This window comes from Nicotiana tabacum, chromosome 10 (assembly GCF_000715075.1).
Source record: "Nicotiana tabacum cultivar K326 chromosome 10, ASM71507v2, whole genome shotgun sequence".
In the NCBI taxonomy this organism is placed as follows: Eukaryota; Viridiplantae; Streptophyta; class Magnoliopsida; order Solanales; family Solanaceae; genus Nicotiana; species Nicotiana tabacum.
Window position 1 is genome coordinate 58,958,491 of NC_134089.1, and position 18,339 is coordinate 58,976,829.

At 36.1% G+C, this 18,339-nt stretch overlaps 1 protein-coding gene across 5 annotated transcripts; it reads right to left on the reverse strand.

Annotated features, from left to right (window-relative positions):
• Positions 1 to 1,078: 1,078 nt before the first annotated feature.
• On the reverse strand, positions 1,079 to 17,900 carry LOC107793450 (syntaxin-81). 5 transcript variants are annotated; one of them, XM_075222893.1, is made up of 10 exons: positions 17,597 to 17,848; positions 17,273 to 17,459; positions 7,622 to 7,768; positions 6,387 to 6,588; positions 5,893 to 5,976; positions 5,674 to 5,778; positions 3,272 to 3,415; positions 1,891 to 2,157; positions 1,649 to 1,780; positions 1,079 to 1,418 (listed from the first exon to the last, which is right to left on the reverse strand). In XM_075222893.1, exons 4-10 carry the CDS (start codon positions 6,462 to 6,464, stop codon positions 1,275 to 1,277), a joined length of 954 nt encoding a protein of 317 aa, XP_075078994.1. In that variant the 5' UTR covers positions 6,465 to 6,588; positions 7,622 to 7,768; positions 17,273 to 17,459; positions 17,597 to 17,848; the 3' UTR covers positions 1,079 to 1,274. The 5 variants fall into 5 exon arrangements, with proteins under 5 accessions (XP_075078994.1, XP_075078993.1, XP_075078995.1 ...); XM_075222892.1 differs by lacking the exon at positions 7,622 to 7,768 and having other exon boundaries at positions 17,273 to 17,900; XM_075222894.1 differs by lacking the exon at positions 7,622 to 7,768 and having other exon boundaries at positions 6,387 to 6,466; positions 17,273 to 17,870.
• Between the last annotated feature and the right edge of the window lie 439 nt (positions 17,901 to 18,339).

Here is an 18,339-nt window from a genome sequence, read left to right on the forward strand (position 1 = left end):
AGAGCGCAACACATCATATGTGAGTTAGACATATCTTATGATTTCGAATTTTCCCACATACAAAATATTAATATCTAAGTAGAGAAATGACCCAGTACTCATCGAATTTAGAATTCCGGGGGGGGGGGGGGCGAGCCATCAGTGAGATACCACTATGAAAGAGCTAGAATTCTAACCTTGTGCCATACACAACTGACTCTCAAGTTTCTCAATTATAAGAAAAATTGAATTTATCCCGCAACATTTCATTGGTCTTTCTTTTCTTTTATTTTCTTCTTCATTTCCTGCTTTTCATGTTGTCTTCCCCTTATGTTTTGGAAGGGAAACACCATCATTGTATTCCACCAACAAGGCAACAATCGAGATTGAATTTGCCTTTCTAAGCATTTAAAAATAGCAATTATCCTTCATAACTAAAGGGGTCTACTTGTCTTTCGGTTTGCATATTTACAATCATATTGTTTTAGTGGTCGCCAAACACTTTTTCTTCTTTCTTTACCATGCATATTTTCCCCTTCCTTTCTCTTTTACTTTTTTATTTTCTTTCCAAAGAAGAAATGAAAAGTATGATATTAGTTGATGGGTTACCCCAGGTCTATACTACGATCCTGTACAATTCCTTCTTCCTTTTTTTCTTCATTTTTCCTGCTCTACTTCCTGCTAGAATTTGACTGGTAATCACACCGGCCATAGAGTCCATCACCTTCATGGTATGCAGTTACATATCAACTTCAATGCTTGTCCACCCCCTTTTGATCACTTTTCTTCCTCGGTTAAAAACTTATTGATCTTATTTAGTGTTTAAATTGTAAATGTATACACCAAATTTGTGTTGCTTTATTTCCATTCAGCATTTTTATAAAACAGTATAGAACAGCCTTCATTATTGACAGCCTAATTAGTAATTTTTGAAGCAAGAAGGCCAACATACTACAAGCAGACTGACCTGATATTGTCAGCGAAAGCAGAATGACCCTACATCATCCAATACCCTTGAGACAAAGTTCAATATTGCTGGCATGAGAAAGTAATTATAATGGCAATACATACATAAAGCAAAATGTCTTTAAGCAGAAAGTATGAAAGATGACAATATACGCTTTATACCCTGTCAATAATTATAATACAGATTAAGGAAGAGGGGATTGAAAATGTAACACAAATAGAAAAGAGCAAAAGAAAAGTTTCTCCTATGATTAAGTATGTCAATCTACGAATAGGATTGCAAATGTAAGTACAAATAGAAAGAGCAAAAGAGAAGTTCTATCCTATGGTTAATTATACCAATCAAGGAAGAGGATTGAAAATGTAAGCACAAATAGAAAGAGCAAAAGAAAAGTTCTGCTACTGCTGTTCCGTTGAATGGCTTGCGACAGTTCTTTGTTACCAAGTTCCACATTCTTGGTTGCTTCAACTGCCTGAAACGAAAAACCATAAGTTCACACAAACTTATAGAACAATGAAAGATCCGTAGATCGTGATATTTGTTAGTTCTACAAGTAAATGGTTACACATGGGAAAGTTAATATAGAAAATGAAGAGATTGTCAGAATTATTTAAACAAAAGAGAGAAAATGACTTTCTTGTTATGTTAACAAGTTAGAAGTTCTATCCAACTGGAAACTAAAAAAGCTACAGTATTGCTAACCTGCTCATATAATAGCTCTATCTGTTGGGCCTGTTGCAAAACATGAGTTGACATAAGATGGTTCAACGCAGACATTTCCACCATCTTTGTTTCTATTTCTTGAACAGAATCCAGGAGACTGTTCAGCTCTACCTGCATCATGTGAGTAAGGTAAGAGTACGGGAAAGTACATTGTGATTTTAGCCTTCACATGTTGCTTGTTTGCCGGAACTAAATCCTCTAGCAGCAAACTTCCCACTTACCTGGAGGGCACGCGTTTCATCGTCCAAAAGTTGTTCTTGGACTCTAACAGGTGCTGCTTGTGAAATATCAGAGTCCCTGATCTCTGAGTCCCTTTTCATGTCGGGGTCCAAACTACTAGACACAGAGGTCTCTGCAGCATTTGATTTGGTAGAGTTCTTCCGTTTCCTTCTTGGTGTTACTCGGTTAATAGCATCTTGAAAGCGTATTGCCCGCAACTGGTCAAACTGTGACGTGACAGAGTGAAGCTTTTCACTTAAAATTAAAACCTACAGCAAAAAAGCAAACAAAGATTATAGGAATATGCATCAAGACTACTTTCAAATTCCTCAGCACTCTATTATATATTCTCTAAAAGATCTGCTTAGAAAACATCTCCCACTTCATTCTTAGTGGGCAGCAAGTGGTGGCACTGGAAAACGGGTACAGGAAAGTAGAAACAGTTTTAGAACTGTTTTAACTGAATACATACTGTAGCATAGGTTGAAAAAGTATATTTTCAGTGTCAAAAGGTAAGTTAATAATCAGCACAATCTAGCGAGTTTAATTACACTATCTCAGTGATATTGTTGTGCAGATCGCAGACAGCACATAAAACATCCCTTTCCATGACGAAAAATTTCGTGGAGAACAATCTCAGATAGTAGAGATCCACAAATTTAAGATAGGACGGTGGATACTCTCCCAGTGGAATCACACTAAAGACAACCAACTGAAGTAGTTCCCCCAACATCAGAGGTCACTTCAATAATTTCTCAACATTAAACAGGCTATTTATAGAAAGTACGAAACACCTGCAGAGAGTTGAGGAGAAAGTATTGTGAAATGGCAACTATGATACCATTGTGCCAATTGCAGAACAATCACAACATACATCAACTTTCCAAATAGCAAAATGAAAATAAATCTTTAACTCAAATAATCTAAAATAAGCACACAGATGCAAGAGTTTTAGAAAAGTCACATCAAAGACACAGAAAAAGGACAGCCCGGTACACTAAGCTCCCGCTATGCGCGGGATCCGGAGAAGGGCCGGACCACAAGGGTCTATTGTACGCAACCTTACCCTGCATTTCTGCAAGAGGTTGTTCCCACGGCTCGACCCATGACTTCCTAGTCACATGGAAGCAACTTTACCAACTACGCCAAGGCTCTCCTTCTCACATCAAAGACATCAATTTTAAAATAAAAAAAATAAAAAAAAATAAAAAAAACCCTAACATCACATGCCATCCAATAGTTTCTTTAATTCAAAGAGTATCCATGAAGTTACTTCATAATTTCCTAATACCAGCAGAAAATGGGGAGAAGATGCTTCATAAAGCAATCATAACCAGCAGTTATAAGGATATTTGATGACTATATTGTATGTAGCGACCATACCACTCCATGCTTGTGTGCTATAGTATCAGCATTCAGATTGTCACCCTTGAATCCAAGCCATCCCTTTGAATGTGCATTTTCCTCATTTATACTATTCTTGAGAACATCTATTTGCTCTTTGCATGATTTTACAAAAACAGTAACCTGCAGAAGTTGTGTTAGTAAAAATCCTTCTAATTCTTTTTCTTTTTTTCCAATTCAAATTTCATAGTCTCAACTAAGTGCATTTGCACTTTTGCAATCACACACAAAGCTGCAGAAGGAGCATTAAACACAAAGGTGACAAGGAGCACTTTCTCGAGACTCAAAAACTAATCAAAACATCAAACTTGACAAAGCAGGAAAAGCAGACAAAAATTTACCTTGTAAATAAAGATGTAGTTTTCATCAGAAGTTGACTATATAAGAAAGATAGGAAATCAAAGAACAGCGATCTTCATTGCAATAGTGTCAATTCTGTAGGTCATAGTTTATGGTCTAACTTGGAATTAGAAGTACTGTGAGACCAATTCAATTTCCACTGGCTTCATCCTTCAATTCTCTTCGTTATTTTTCAAGATTTTATATTACTTACTGCAACAACAACAACAACAACAACAACAACAACAACCCAGTAAAAATACCACAAGTGAGGTCTGGGGAGGGTAGAGTGTACTGTTTCCGAGAGACCCTCGGCTCAAGATTTTATATTACTGACTGCACTGAACTTAATATTGTTTGTAGGATATTACAAAAAATTTAAGCAATATAAGAAAGCTAACAAGTTCGTTACAACATACAAGATCAAACTTTAGAAAAATGTTCAACGTGTGTCACGACCAACTCATTCCATCACAAGCCTGGTTTTTCACATCATAAATGTGGGCCAACCCGAAAGCACTTAGTAGTCCGGTAAGCTACTCAACAATTACTTAAGGTCCAGGAGGAGTAGTTTGGAATTCTAATTCCATGAATTGCGAATTGAGGTTTACAACTCTCTACCCACCCACTACTACCCCTAGTCGTCCATGCCACTCAAACCAAAGATAAGATAAATCTTTTTTGGAGAGGTATTTTGCTATATTTACTTTTTTTACTAGATTTGTACTCAAAACGAAGTAAAGTATGGTCTCTTTTCATAAGATTATTATGGCTTTTACACCAATTGATTTAATTCTAAATATTTTTAGAAAAACTATGTACTGCAAGATTAGCGCCTATAAGAAGATCGAATGTAAAGTGAGATTGGAAGAGATAGTGGTGCCTAAATGCAGACAATTTAGATATATAGACTGAGTTTTCCAAAAGAATGGCATGAGAGATAAACATGTACCACATAAAAGTAGTTTAGGTGGTCGAAATAGAAGAGTGCTACAAGAGATTTATGTACTAGATGATATTTAACAAAGTGAAAGGCTAATTCTCTAGAATGATTCTTAGACCAGAAATATTATATGGAAGTAAATGTTGAGTCTCAAATGCTAACATGTCCCCAAGAAGACTGTCGTAAATATGCATAAATTAAGATGAATGTGCATCACACAAAATTGGACAAGATCATCAATTACCACGTCGGGATGCAAGTAGCATACACAGAAGGATAAAATAAGAGAATGTCATCCGAGATGATTTGACCATGCCTACATAAACCTCCGAAAGCACCAGTCCATAGAAGCGATACTATGAAAGTTGAAAGTTCTAAAAGGTATGTGGTAGACTAGAATCATGTGGTAAAAATATAACATAATGAAAGGAAACGATCCATACAGGCGATACCAGCTGATTACGATTAAGGCTCGTTGTTCCAAGACTTATATTTGGACAGGGTCGGGATACGTGTGAGAGTTAGAGAATAATTAACTATAGATAACTCCTAATTTGCCTTAGAAGACACATTATGTACAAGTATTAGATAAAATGGGTCCGGATACAGCAAACTAGATTAAGACATTCCTATTGCTATTCAAACTAGTTTGGAATTGAAGAATGATTGATATGTTATTAAATTAAAAGGGAGCAAATCACCGCTGATTAACGGATAAACTGTATGATTATCTCAAACATGTAAACATGTAACGGATAATCCTAACTCCACTTTCACCCTGAAGCCTGTAAACCTAGAGATACATACTATTATAACAATCACATTATTAGTTCCATTATTATTTTCATCTTTAACACACTTTCTCATAATGCCTGCAATTGGACAAACTTATGATATGGCCTTATCCTATTTGCAAACCGAAATAAATGTTTGTTCTCATCAGTATATATTTTATAATGAAGCATCACACAACAAGAATAAATATATTCAGGAGTCCAACATCGCAGCAAGTAGAATATATAACTAACTGTCATGTTTTGAAATAACAGAGAGAACAAAAAAAGAAGGGAAGACACAGACATCAAGTATGTACTCTTACTTCATGCTCAATGCTATCCCTCTCTTGTTCTGTTGTACGGTGCAAATCAACATAATCCTTTTTGTGTTTCATCAAAAATTGCTCCAGAGCCCCAATGCTCTCCAGCTGACAAATGAGAATTTTTTTAAAAAAGTTTTTGCACTGATTTACTTATCAATGAATAATCCAAGCACAAGCAACATAAGAAAAGAAGATAAGCATTAGGTGTAAACAACATACCGTTTTAACCGCAGCTCTAGTGAATCCTGACCTTTGCCGAGGTTTATGCATGATAAAAGATGCTAATAACGCAGCTGTTTTGGACTGTCAGCAAAGATCTAAACTCAGATGATATATAAGCTAAGACCTGATGGAGCATGCCACAGGCTAAAAAATAACACACGGCAAATTTTATGTTCTTTTTTTCTTCCAACGTGGATATACTGTTGAAGTTCAATTTATATGGAATACTAGCTCGCATGCAAACAAGAGAAAAGTTGCAAATTCATTTGTCAGATTAAATATAAAAACAGAGACTCTGATCCACGGACAGCATAACAATTGATTCATAAGGAGGTTATGAAGCTATATGCACGACCAGAGCCTACACCAGAGGCAAAGGACAGTAGGGATCAGATAAGCATGAAGATTCTTCAAGACAATTCATAATACGCAACATAATTCTTTCGGACTAAGAAAAGAGAAAAGCAATGAACTGAATAAGTCAAATGTACCTCATCATATCCCAAAGACAATGCTGAACGACGTGCAGCATCTTTAAAATCTTCCGTTCTGTCTCTAATTTTTGACATTCCTTCGAATTGCAGGAGAAGATTCAGAAGACTTCTCCCACAATCAAATGATGCAGTTTTAATGGTATATAGTGATTTGGTATATCAGGCAAAAATCCAAAGATATTATTCCTCCCACATTAATCTATACAAGAAAATGAAATCAGCAAGCTCCAATTCATCAACTACAATCTCATGTCTAACAACTTATAATCAGAAAACAGAAACAATACAAGTAGTTGGAGATATTAGTTGTCAAGTTCTCTAATAAATCAATCCTGATAAAAATAATTATACTAACCTTACTGATGGCCAGTGTGGATGGACTGAATTAAATTTAAGGGATATTACAACTTAATTGATTTCAAATGCTTAGATCCTGGAGGAATTTTAATGAACGGGCCTAGATGAAATTGATCAGTTATTACACTCTTTGGAACCGGGTCTCAGATCTGGTTAGCAGGTAATGATGGCAAAAAAATTTAGTTAAAAGTTGATCAATTATTACATTCACATTCTTTTATATTGTGGCCTGCTTTACTTTGCACTGACCGAAAATTATTGTAACTGGCTGGAAATGGAACTGAAAGAGTAATAAACAGGAAATAAGAAAAATAAAGCAAAAGGAACAATTTCATTGTATAAACCCTATTACAATCATGTATATAAGCCCACTGAGCTCGTGAACATTATATAACAAACTGACAACAACAACAACCCAGTATAATCCCACTTAGTGGGGTCTGGGGAGGGTAGTGTGTACGCAGATCTTACCCCTACCCTGGGGTAGAGAGGTTGTTTCCAAATAGACCCTCGGCATCCTTCCCTCCATGAACTTCTCACATTGCTCTGGGGGAGACTCGAACTCACAACCTCTTGGTTGGAAGTGGAGGTTGCTTACCATCAGAGCAACCCCTCTTGTCAACAATTTTCGAAATTGATTACAACTATACTCACAAAAGTCATTGTAAACCTCAAAATCGAAGCAATTGTAAGAATGGATGTTCTCATGAAAATCGCACATAAAATTAGAAATTGAAGCTCAGGCTATTTTGTGCGGTGAGAGCAGAACTAAAGCATTGTAATCCAATATATATGGTACATTACGACAACAAAACACGGGAAAAGTGCATCAAGAGCAAAGGGCAGAGATCGCAATTGACAAAGAAATAACTTACAACTTGAATTTCGCCGCCGAAAGAGCAAACTCACCACCGCCGGCGACCACTATCTACTTCGGCCGAACTGGAGTAGTTCGAAATTGACTCCTTCGTTCGCGATCCAACCCGCAAGAAAGGAAAAACTCCCTCAAAATATTCATTTCTCTTTTGTTAAGAAATTAATAATTAATTAGGAGAGGTTTTAGACTATTTTACCCTATTTATATCTCAAGTTATAATCTCTATTTATTGAATTTTTACTCTATTTATATATTATTTTAATTTTCAAGAACAATTACTATTAAAAGCAAAATAAAAAAATTACAATTTATTTTATCTTAAACTTCTAAAATGACAAATAATTTGAGACAGCTATTTTTAAAACCACGACAAATAATTTGAGACAAATGAAGTAATAAAATGAATAAAAAGAGGAAATGCCTTCTCACTTTTATTAAAAAGGTATTTTAAATTTGTAACGCTGATAAGTTCCATTTTTTTAAAAAGAATTTGTCACACCCTTTTTTTTTACCTCTCTAACCCCCTTTAAATAAATAATAAAGTGGTTTTTAAAGCTCGAAAGGGTTTTCAATTTGAAAGAGTGACCAAAAGATTGCGTTTTGAAGGATTTTTCTGATTCGCCACCTGACATTTGATTTCGGTGTGCCAGGTTACCGTTTTTTTTTTTTAAATAAAAATTTTCCTTCAAAACTCATTTGGACTCTAAAAACCAATTTGCACCAGAGTTCTAGGTAAGGGGGTTCATTTGACTCGGGGAGAAGGTTTTAGGCATTTTCGATTCCCGTGAAAGTCACGATTACGTACTCGATCTAGTTGGCTTTTAAAATATTCAAATTAAGGTAAAAACACAAAAATGAAAAATAAACACAGAAGAGGCTCGAGATCGTCCCCACCTAATAAAGTAAAACAAACAAAATAAAATAAGTCTTACTATCCTATCTTATGCCTCCACCGATAATGCCACGGCCTCTATTTACATTCACTTCGGGGTATACCCCTAAATAAAAATATATACAGAATCTACGAGACATTCCTAACGACCTTTCACCTCGAATCAAACGAAAGTCCTAAAGATTGCCCACCCAGGTGAGGTCGGCCTAAACATGCCACTAGCGGATAATATAACAAAGTAAACAAATAAAAGAGAACTAAAGCATGTAAACAATTTAATTATTTTTGTCTTTTCCCCATTCCCACGACCTCTAACAAACATTCCAGAAATAACAAATCCGTGTCCGACCAACCAATCAGTGAAATAAACATCTAACAAAAGTCCAACCATTCGAAGAAAACAGAAGGTTGCCAACAAAGTTGCCATTGGTAACATATCTATAGATCTTATCATTTGCTTGACATACTTTTAAATTTGTGTTACTAAATGTAATGTCACAGCTTGCTAACACATCCACGATGTGGTGAAATTCAATTTTTCTTCTTACAAACTTAACGGATCCAATCATAGACCAAAATACCAAGAACATTTAACCTTCTTATATTTTCTAAATTCAAGAGTGCAATTACATGGATTACTAAAACCATTATGAAAGAACAGGGGACTTCCAAGAATTACTTAATTGATTTTGTCACAAATATAATGATTCCATCCTACTCTAATCTAAGAGAATATTGAGACCTTTACCCCTTTTTTTAGAATTTAAACCGAAAGGAGGGAGGTTAAATCATGGCTATTATTTCCCTAGTGAATCAACTTCGGACATTCAGCACAAATTCAACACAATAAAAAATTAAATGCAAAAGGCATTGATTCATATAACGAACACATATGAAATCAACAAACAACTAAGAGAATAGGCCAGCAACATATTTCAATCACAATCACGAAAGTAACATTATAAATAACAGAGAAGAGGAAAGATGAACTTGAATTGCTTTCTAATATATTTGAATCTCTGACGATTACAACTTAATGAGGATTCCGAGATTGAACTCGAAAGGAAGATGAAAAACAACAGGTAACAACAACGAGCAGGGACCGCGAACCAGTAACAAAACTCGAACGGCGCCGGAAAACTAGAGCGACCCAAACTCAAATTTCAATTAAACTCCATTTTCATGTGATAATCATTCTGCAGCTTTTACTTCAACAAATTTGACAGCCACAAAGTGCTCATATTTATTTTTATGTTTTGAAATTGAGGAAGATACGAGGAAGGGCCGGGTCAATTTTCTGTCGGCATCATCGGGGGCTATCGCTTGTATTTGAGGAAGAGATTTGTTTTTAAAATTTTCTTCTTTTGTTTATTGAGGGGTAGAGCGGTTGTTATGGTGACTGAGGAGCAGAAGATCGACTCTCAATCGTTTTCTTTTTTAGAGTTGCTGCCCGAATTTTCTATCCAATTTTCCCCTCTCTTTCTCGCTATCTATGTGTGTGTGTTTCTGGCAGGTTGTGGTGAAGGGAAGAAGGGAGTAGCGATGGGTGTTGGAGGCTAGGTTGAAGAGGGGTTAGGCTGGGCGGCTAAGAGAGTGAGGGAGGAGAGGCTGGTTCGTTCTCTCGACGGATCTGGGGAGTGGGGTGTTAAATTTTTGGGCCTAGACTTGAATTGGGCTCTAAAATTTTACAAAATTGGGCCAAAAAAAAGCTGAAAATTCAAATTACTTCTAAATTAATATAAAAGAAATTTTTTCATAAATCACTATCTTTTAGTGGTAATTAGCTATCTATAGATACCATTTGCTATATTACAGATTGTAGATACGTTTTCTATTGTTATAAAATGTATTTAAGGTATTGTATTCATGAATACAATAGCAAAAATAGGCGTGAATCGGGGAAGTCCAGCTAATCAGTTGTTATATTCGAGTGTATTCGACTGTATTCATGGCGTGAAATATGGGATTAGAGCTGGACAGATTATTGTATTCGACTGTATTCACGGCGTGAAACAGGGAATTACATCGTTTTTAAATGAAAAGTAAATCAATTAACACAATAAACTCCTACTATAACTCAACAAACTCAATTATAACACACAAATTTTGTATTTCCAGTTATAAAAAAGATTCTCAACCGAAAAACACCCCCAAAAACAGGGTCAGCTTTCAATTTTCAAGTTCGAGTCAGAGAGGCATCAGGAGCCCGCCTAAAGAACAGGGTCAACTTTCAGTTTACAAGTTCAAATCAGAGAGGCAGCGGGAGCCCGCCTGAAGAATAGGGTCAACTTTCGGTTTTCAAGATTCAAGTCAGAGACAACATGACCCCGCTTGGAGAATATGGGCAACCTCCAGTTTTTCAATTCAAATCAGAAGTAGCACGAGCCACCTGAAGAACAAGGTTTACAAGCCCAAGTCTACTCCAAGTTCAAGTTTATTTCAAGTGCAAGCAGCAGGATGCTTGCCTGAAGAACAGGGCCAACTTCCAGTTTTCTTCAAATCCAAGTCAACGGGATGCCCACCGGAAGAATATGGTGAATTTTCAATTTCATATTAAAGGATCAAGTGGATATTCAAGGAAGATTCGAGACAAGAAGTAGATAGGATTTTGTATTTTTCTTTTATTTTTGTTGTAATATTTGCTTTCAATTTATGGTGTAATGGCAAGGACCGCGAACCAGAGTCTCGAACGGTACCTCACTTGACTCTCTCATACTCTCCAATACTCCATTACTTCATTCACTTCTGAACTACACGTGGTCTGATTCCTTTATAGCCAAGGATATGTAGGCAGCTCAGATACCAAGGCTCGATCACAATATTTTCTCAATCTTTATTTCGTTTTAAATAAGTGTCGGGTCAGAGTCAATTACATTACTTACTTAATTCTTTGCTCAAATACTCTTCGAGTTTTCAAGCAAAGAAGGACAGTTGTAAGCACGTAACTTTTAATCCACGCGATTTTTAAACATTATTTTTAGTATTCTTAGTATTTTAATATTTATTAGAATTTATAGATATTTTTATCTTCAGTTTTAGTTTTTAAAAATATAAAATTGAAAACACAAAAAATAAAAAAGATATAATTTTACTTTTCTATTTAATTAAGGTATTAGGTATTTTTAGAAAGATATATTACTTTTAACCTATTTTTATCCTAATATAATCTTCGAAAATACCAAAAGTAGTTTCAATTTTAATTTTTAGTTTTATTTTAATATTAATAGTTTATTAAAATCAATTAAAAGTTATTTTATATTTTTGATAGGTATTTTATATTGGAATTTTTACCTCCTATAGCAAAGGTTAACACAATTTATTTTAAATAAATACCATTTAAAAAAAATTATATTCTATAGATACATTTTAATATTTATAGCAAAATATTTAATTTTGGTTAGCTTCTAACCCTAAGCCACTAAATACGTTATTCAGTTACACTATTTTCTTTCTCTCTCTACTTTGATACATGTCATTCTCTTCCCCCATTCTCTGAAAAGACGATGCTCAATCTCAAAATTCCTCTCACCCACATCACATACGTTCTCTCCGGTCCCAATTTCTCCAATTCCATCAGAGCACAGATATATGTTACCACGTCAAATATATTGACATATGGTTTTGACAATTTGGACAGAGTCGATTCAGATTTTCTATGCTGCCGTAGAGGTTAGGCAAACATCCGTTCATCCAATCTCCGTCGGAAATTAGGCTGCCAGATTTTCTATGCTACCGGAAATTAGGCTTTGTTCTCTTCCATCCAATCTCAAAGTTTGGTGGATCCTGCTTCACAAGCCCAGTTCTTGATTTTCTATCGCGAATTATCTCTGACTTTCATCGTTTCTCTATTGGGAATTTTTCTGGGCTGATTGTTGTTTCTGAAGTTGGTGTGGGATTGAGGAAATTGGGGTTTGAAGAGTCGGGTGTGGAATTGTATTTCCATGTATTTCATTATATCCATTGTCTTTTTTCATTGTATTTCAATGTATCTCGTTGTATTCCATGTATTTCATCGCTGCTCCCTTCTTTCCTTCACCACAACCTGTCGGAAACACACACACACACATAGATAGCGAGAAAGAAGGGGGAAATTGGATAGAAAATTCGGGCAGCAACTCCGAAAAAGAAAACGATTGAGAGCCGATCTTCTGCTCCTCAATCACCATAACAACCGCTCTACCCCTCAATAAACAAAAGAAGAAAATTTTAAAAACAAATTTCTTCCTCAAATACAGGCGATAGCCCCCGATAATGCCGCCGGAAAATTGACCTGGTTGTTCTTGGTATCTTCCTCAATTTCAAAACATAAAAATAATATGAGCACTTTGTGGCTGTCAAATTCGTTGAAGTAAAAGCTGCAGAATATTATCACATGAAAATGGAGTTTAATTGAAATTTGAGTTTGGGTGGTGTTCGAGCTCTAGTTTTCCAGCGCCGTTCGAGTTTTGTTACTGGTTCGCGATCCCTACTCGATTTTGTTACCTGTTGTTTTACACCTTCCTTTCGAGTTCAATCGTCGGAATCCTCATTAAATTGTAATCGTCGGAGATTCAAATATATTGGAAAGCAATTCAGATTCATCTTTCCTCCTCTTCTCTGTTATTTACGATGTTACTTTCGTGGTTGTGATTGAAATATGTTGTTGGCCTATTCTCTTAGTTGTTTGTTGATTTCATATGTGTTCGTCAAGTTAGTTATATGAATCAGTGCCTTTTGCATTTAATGTTTTATTGTGTTGAATTTGTGCTGAATGTCCGAAAATTGATTCATTAAGGAAATAATAGCCATGATTTAACCTCCCTCCTTTCGGTTTAAATTCTAAAAAAATGGGGTAAAAGTCTCAATATTCTCCTAGATTATAGTAGGATGGAATCATTATATTTGTGACAGAAAATCAATTAAGTAATACTTGGAAGTCCCTTGTTCTTTCATAATGGTTTTAGTAATCATTATGAATTTTCTAGAGGATTTTAGCAAACACATTTCCTAGTCAAAATTTTCTTGGTTTTACTCGAAGGAGACACATATCCTAATCGAGTCTTTAGTTTTACTCTCATCATTGCAGACACCCACAAATTTTCTTGTGTCTCCTGCGAGTAAAACCAAGAAAATTTTGACTAGGAAATGTGTCTGCTAAAATAAAACTTGAATGACCCAAACTAGGAAGTGTGTCTCCAAGGGATGAAACTTGAATGATCCAAACTAGTAAATGCGTCTCCGGTGAAACTTGAATGACTCAAATTAGGAAGTGTGTCTCCTATGAGATTGAATTGGGCTTGATAAACAAAAAATCGACCATATTCTCCATGTGGGACCCCTGAACTCAAGAAAAACTAGAGATTAAGACTTAAGACGACCCTATTCTCCAGGTGGGACCTCTGAACTCAAGAAAAGCTAAAAATTAACAGCTTAAGAAAACTAAAAATTAACCCTATTCTCCGGGCGGGATCCTTGAACTCAAGGAAAACTAAAGATTAACAACTTAAGAAAATGAAAACCAACCATATTCTACCGACGGGACCCCTGAACTTAAGAAAAACTAAAGAATAACAACTTAAGAAAATTAAATTGACCCTATTATCCAGGCGGGACACCCTGAACTTAAGGAATGTAAAGATGAATTAAAACTGACCCTATTTTCCAGGCGGGACCCCTGAACTTAAGGAATGCTAAAGACTAACAACTTAAGAAAATTAAAAGCCGATCCTATTCTCCAGGTGGGACCTCTGAACTCAAGAAAAACTAGATTAACAACTTAAGGAAACTAAACACTGACTCTATTCTCCAGGCAGGACCCCTGAACTAAAGGAATGCTAAAGATTAACAACTTAAGAAAACTAAAAATTGACCCTATTCTCCGGGCGGGACCCCTGAACTCAAGGAAAACTAAAGATTAACCACTTAAGGAAATTAAAACTGACCATATTTTCCATGTGAGACCCCTGAATCTTAAGAAAAACTAAAGACTCTTCTGACTAGGGAGAATGCCTATGAGGTACGGTTCTTCTCAACTAGGAAAAATGCCTAGGAGTTAATGGTCTTCTCAAACAGGGAAAATTCTTGAGGAAATGATCTTCTCAACTAAGGGAATGCTTAGCAAGTAAAAACCTCCTCAAACAGCCTTTGTGCTGACAAAATTTGGGCACATCAACTGAAAAATTCAAGCTTCTGAGCTTTGATTTGGACATAGTCTTTGATCCTGTTTCAAACAAAGAAAACTTGTGAGTTTAAAACATGGTGGTTGGTTTGTGGCCTTGATCTTGAGGGCGATTGCTTCTTCACTTGCCATGATAACTTTGATTTCAACCTAGAAGACCTTGCTTGTTATTGGCTAACCATTTTTCTGTCAAATCTTATCACAGAGAACACCTCTGATCAGTTCAAGCCCAAATCCCTCAATTTGTTGCATTGTGCTCATGAATTGACATGTACCAAAATTTTGCATTTCACATGAATCCCAAAATACGTCAATTGTCACCAACTCAGTGCGCATACTGCTCTTTCTTCACTTATGCCGCTTTGATGTGTTAGACAGACTCCGCTTTGTGCAGTTCGAAAGGTGGTAGCAAATTTTGAAGTCATTTCTCACTTGTTCTTACCAAACAGACTCAAAAGAAGGACTTAAACAAAACAAGAGGAACATAATAAAGGGACCGTGGAAAGGGGTGATATCTAACTGGAAAACAACAAAGTAGAAACTTATCTGATATGGATACCAATTCTAATGATCATGACATGCATTTTGGATTGAGCGACATGATCTGTCCAGCAAATCTAATCTTCAACTCTTGTTATACCTTCAAGCTGTGAAACTAGCTTCAATGTTCCAATTGTCCTATTAGATTCACAATCCTTATTCTACTTGTGGTTCCCCCAATGGTTTTCACCATCAAGCCTCTCCCACTTTGTTTTTTCTCTCAACTAACTGTCGCCTTATGGTGTCCGTAAGGGTTTTCACCAATAAGACTCTCATTTTGTTCTTTTCTTCTTATTTCTTTCAGTTCTGTAGATGACAAGGCATTAACCATGGCAAAAATATCATATGCTCATGGCATGTCTAACTCGGTACTCTCAAAGATTATTTGGAAGATCTTTTTTTAGACTGTAATGTGGCTTGTGGACAAGGTTAGAAAGAAAGGATATCATAAAGGCTCAAAATAACTAAGAAAACATGGTTAATTTAATTACAACTTTTGGAATCCATTTTAAAAATTTTGCCTAGTTTCTAAAACAAGAGAATTTGATTTTTTTTAATTCTCTCTCGTATCCAATCTTCCCGAACTACGCATACCTGATTCTTGTCTTTCGGGGCGGGATACGTAGGCAGCCCACATAGGGTCCGGTCTTCCTAGCGAGTCTTAAGTTCATGGCTTCGGGGGTCGTAGCCAAATCTTGCATGTCTGGCCACTTTTGGCCACATCGGCCATTTTGCAAAGTGGCTTGTTGAACCGTGTCCATAGAGTCTTGAATCCACAATCAGCTTGCTCATAATTTTAAGGTCTGTCCTTGTTAAATTTGCATATCTAGCCGATTTTGGCCACCTCGACCGTTTTGCAAAATACGATCCCCAGCAAAGTCGCCAAAGCTGTCACACCCCTTTTTTAACCTCACTAACCCCTTTAAAATATAAAAAGTGATTTTTGAAGCTCAAAAGGGTTTTCAATTTTGAAAGTGACAAAAGATTGCGTTTCAGAGGATTTTTCAGAGTCGACACCTGACATTTGGTTTCGGTGTGCCAGGTCACCGTTTTTAAAATAACAATTTACCTTCATAACACATTTGACTCTTAAACCAGTTTGCACCAGAGATTTTAGGTAAGGGGGTTCATTTGACTTAGGTAGAAGGCGTTAGGCATTTCCTGAGTCCCTTAAAATTACGGTTACGTACATGATCTAGTCGGCTTTTGAGATATTCAAATTGAGGTGAAAGCACAGAAATAGAAAAATAAACACAAAAGAGGCCCGAGATCGTTCCCACATAATAAAAGAAAATAAAAAATAAAAATAAAAATAAAAGAATAGAATACTACAAATTCTACTTTGGCCTCCAATTACAGACCACGGGGCCTTCCCCGGAATAATATATCAGCAAGTCCTTCGGGGCATTCCGGAATAAATTTAACTAAAGGAACGACCTCTCGCCTCAAAAAGAATAAAACGTCCTAATATTGCCTACCCAGGTGTTGTCGGCCTAAACATGCTCCTAACGAATAATATCATCAATAAAGAAAATAAAAAGAACTAAATAAAAGAACAATTCAATTCATGCTCATGTTTTGTTTTTAACTTTTCATTTCTATTAGGCCGAGCCCAATACCTAAAGCATGGAATAAATTAGTTGCTAATGGGCTTCGGCCTTTCTACCCCTCCCCACGACCCCATAGTCATTCAAACAATTTCAAACCCGACAAAACCAATCTCAAATGATAAAATATCCAGAAAAGGCGTTCAAGAAGAGAAATACATGTAATATTACGTGCTAACAAATAGAAGACACAAATAAAATAACAGCATGAGACAAAATAGCAAATTGAGCTCAATGAACTTCCTCATCACAACATTCATTAATCTAACTCAGCAGGGCTCAAGGATGATATAATTAAATCAATTTAAGACGACTAAGTGAAGCCAACCACTGGAAACATAAAAGGACTAACCATAACAGCAGACAAGATATGCAAAAACAAGTCTGAATTAAACAAAGCTTCAATACACAAATCAACACAAAAAAACTAAAGCATAGGAGATTAAAAATAACCTGAGATTAGCTCTCCAATAAGGAAATTTCAGTGATTAACAGCACTGAGTCAAGCGAAATCGAGCGAATCCAGAATGGACGAATTCAACAGGATCTTTAAACAAAGACAACGAGCCACCACGGGAAACACGAACGACGACTCCAAATTTTGACACCTCCTCGGCTTTAGTCCATTTCGAGCAAAAATCTAGAAAAGAAATGGAATGTTTTCTTGTATTTTCTGATTTTTTGAAGTAACAATTGAAACTAAATAGAACTGATTTTTTTGTGTGGAGTTTTAAGCGAAAAAAAGAAAACAGAAGAAAGAAAATCGAAAATAGCAACCAATTTTTTCTTCAAAAATTTCTGCCCGATGCCGTTCTTCGAGTTGAGAAAGAGAGATCAAAGCTTCGTCTTTGGGAAGGGAGGGGAGGCTGATGTCGTTGGGAGCTAGGGTGGGGTACTGATTTTTCTCTTCTGGAGGTCGTTGGGCTGAAGCTTAGGCGATGGAGAGGAGGGAGTGTGGTTGTGCGGCGACGATCAGAAGGTGGGGGTGGGGGGGTGGGGGGGGGGGGGGTCCGTCGCTAGGCGTTCTCTGCTTTTCGTTTTTTTTTTCCTCTCTTTTTTACGTCTTTCACGTCCCTTTTTCTTTTTCTTTTCCATGGATGTAGGGTTTTTAGGGTGGAAGGATTTGGGCTTGGATTTAGGAAAATTGGGTTGGGTCCATGTTTTGTTGGGTTTAAATTTGGGTTAAGAAGATTAAAATAAGGAATTTTTATATTTCGATGCCACATAGGAAACCTTATTACCCTTAATGTTTAAGGTTTGACTTAATTACATTTAGTATACCAAATTATCAATTCTATACCATAATTAATTAAGGGTATAATTAATTGTACATTTTTTACTCTTTAATTAAAGGAATCTGCATGTTTCTCTCTCCTAACCCCTCAGTTTCACCCACGTTTTACCCATACACACGTTCTTTTTACTATTTTCCATCTTCTGAAACCAAATTCTCCCTCTAAATTCACAGAAAATTGAAAAAATCCTTCAACAAAGTTGGTTCCCCGTTTTACTCCAGTTGA

Coding starts and splice junctions, on each gene's coding strand:
- LOC107793450 (XM_075222892.1), bottom strand. CDS start 6,464: ATGTCAAAAATTAGAGACAGAACGGAAGATTTTAAAGATGCTGCACGT. Junction 5,977..6,386: donor TGTCTTTGGGATATGATGAG/GTACATTTGACT, acceptor CTTTGCTGACAG/TCCAAAACAGCTGCGTTATT. Junction 1,781..1,890: donor ATGAAACGCGTGCCCTCCAG/GTAAGTGGGAAG, acceptor CACATGATGCAG/GTAGAGCTGAACAGTCTCCT.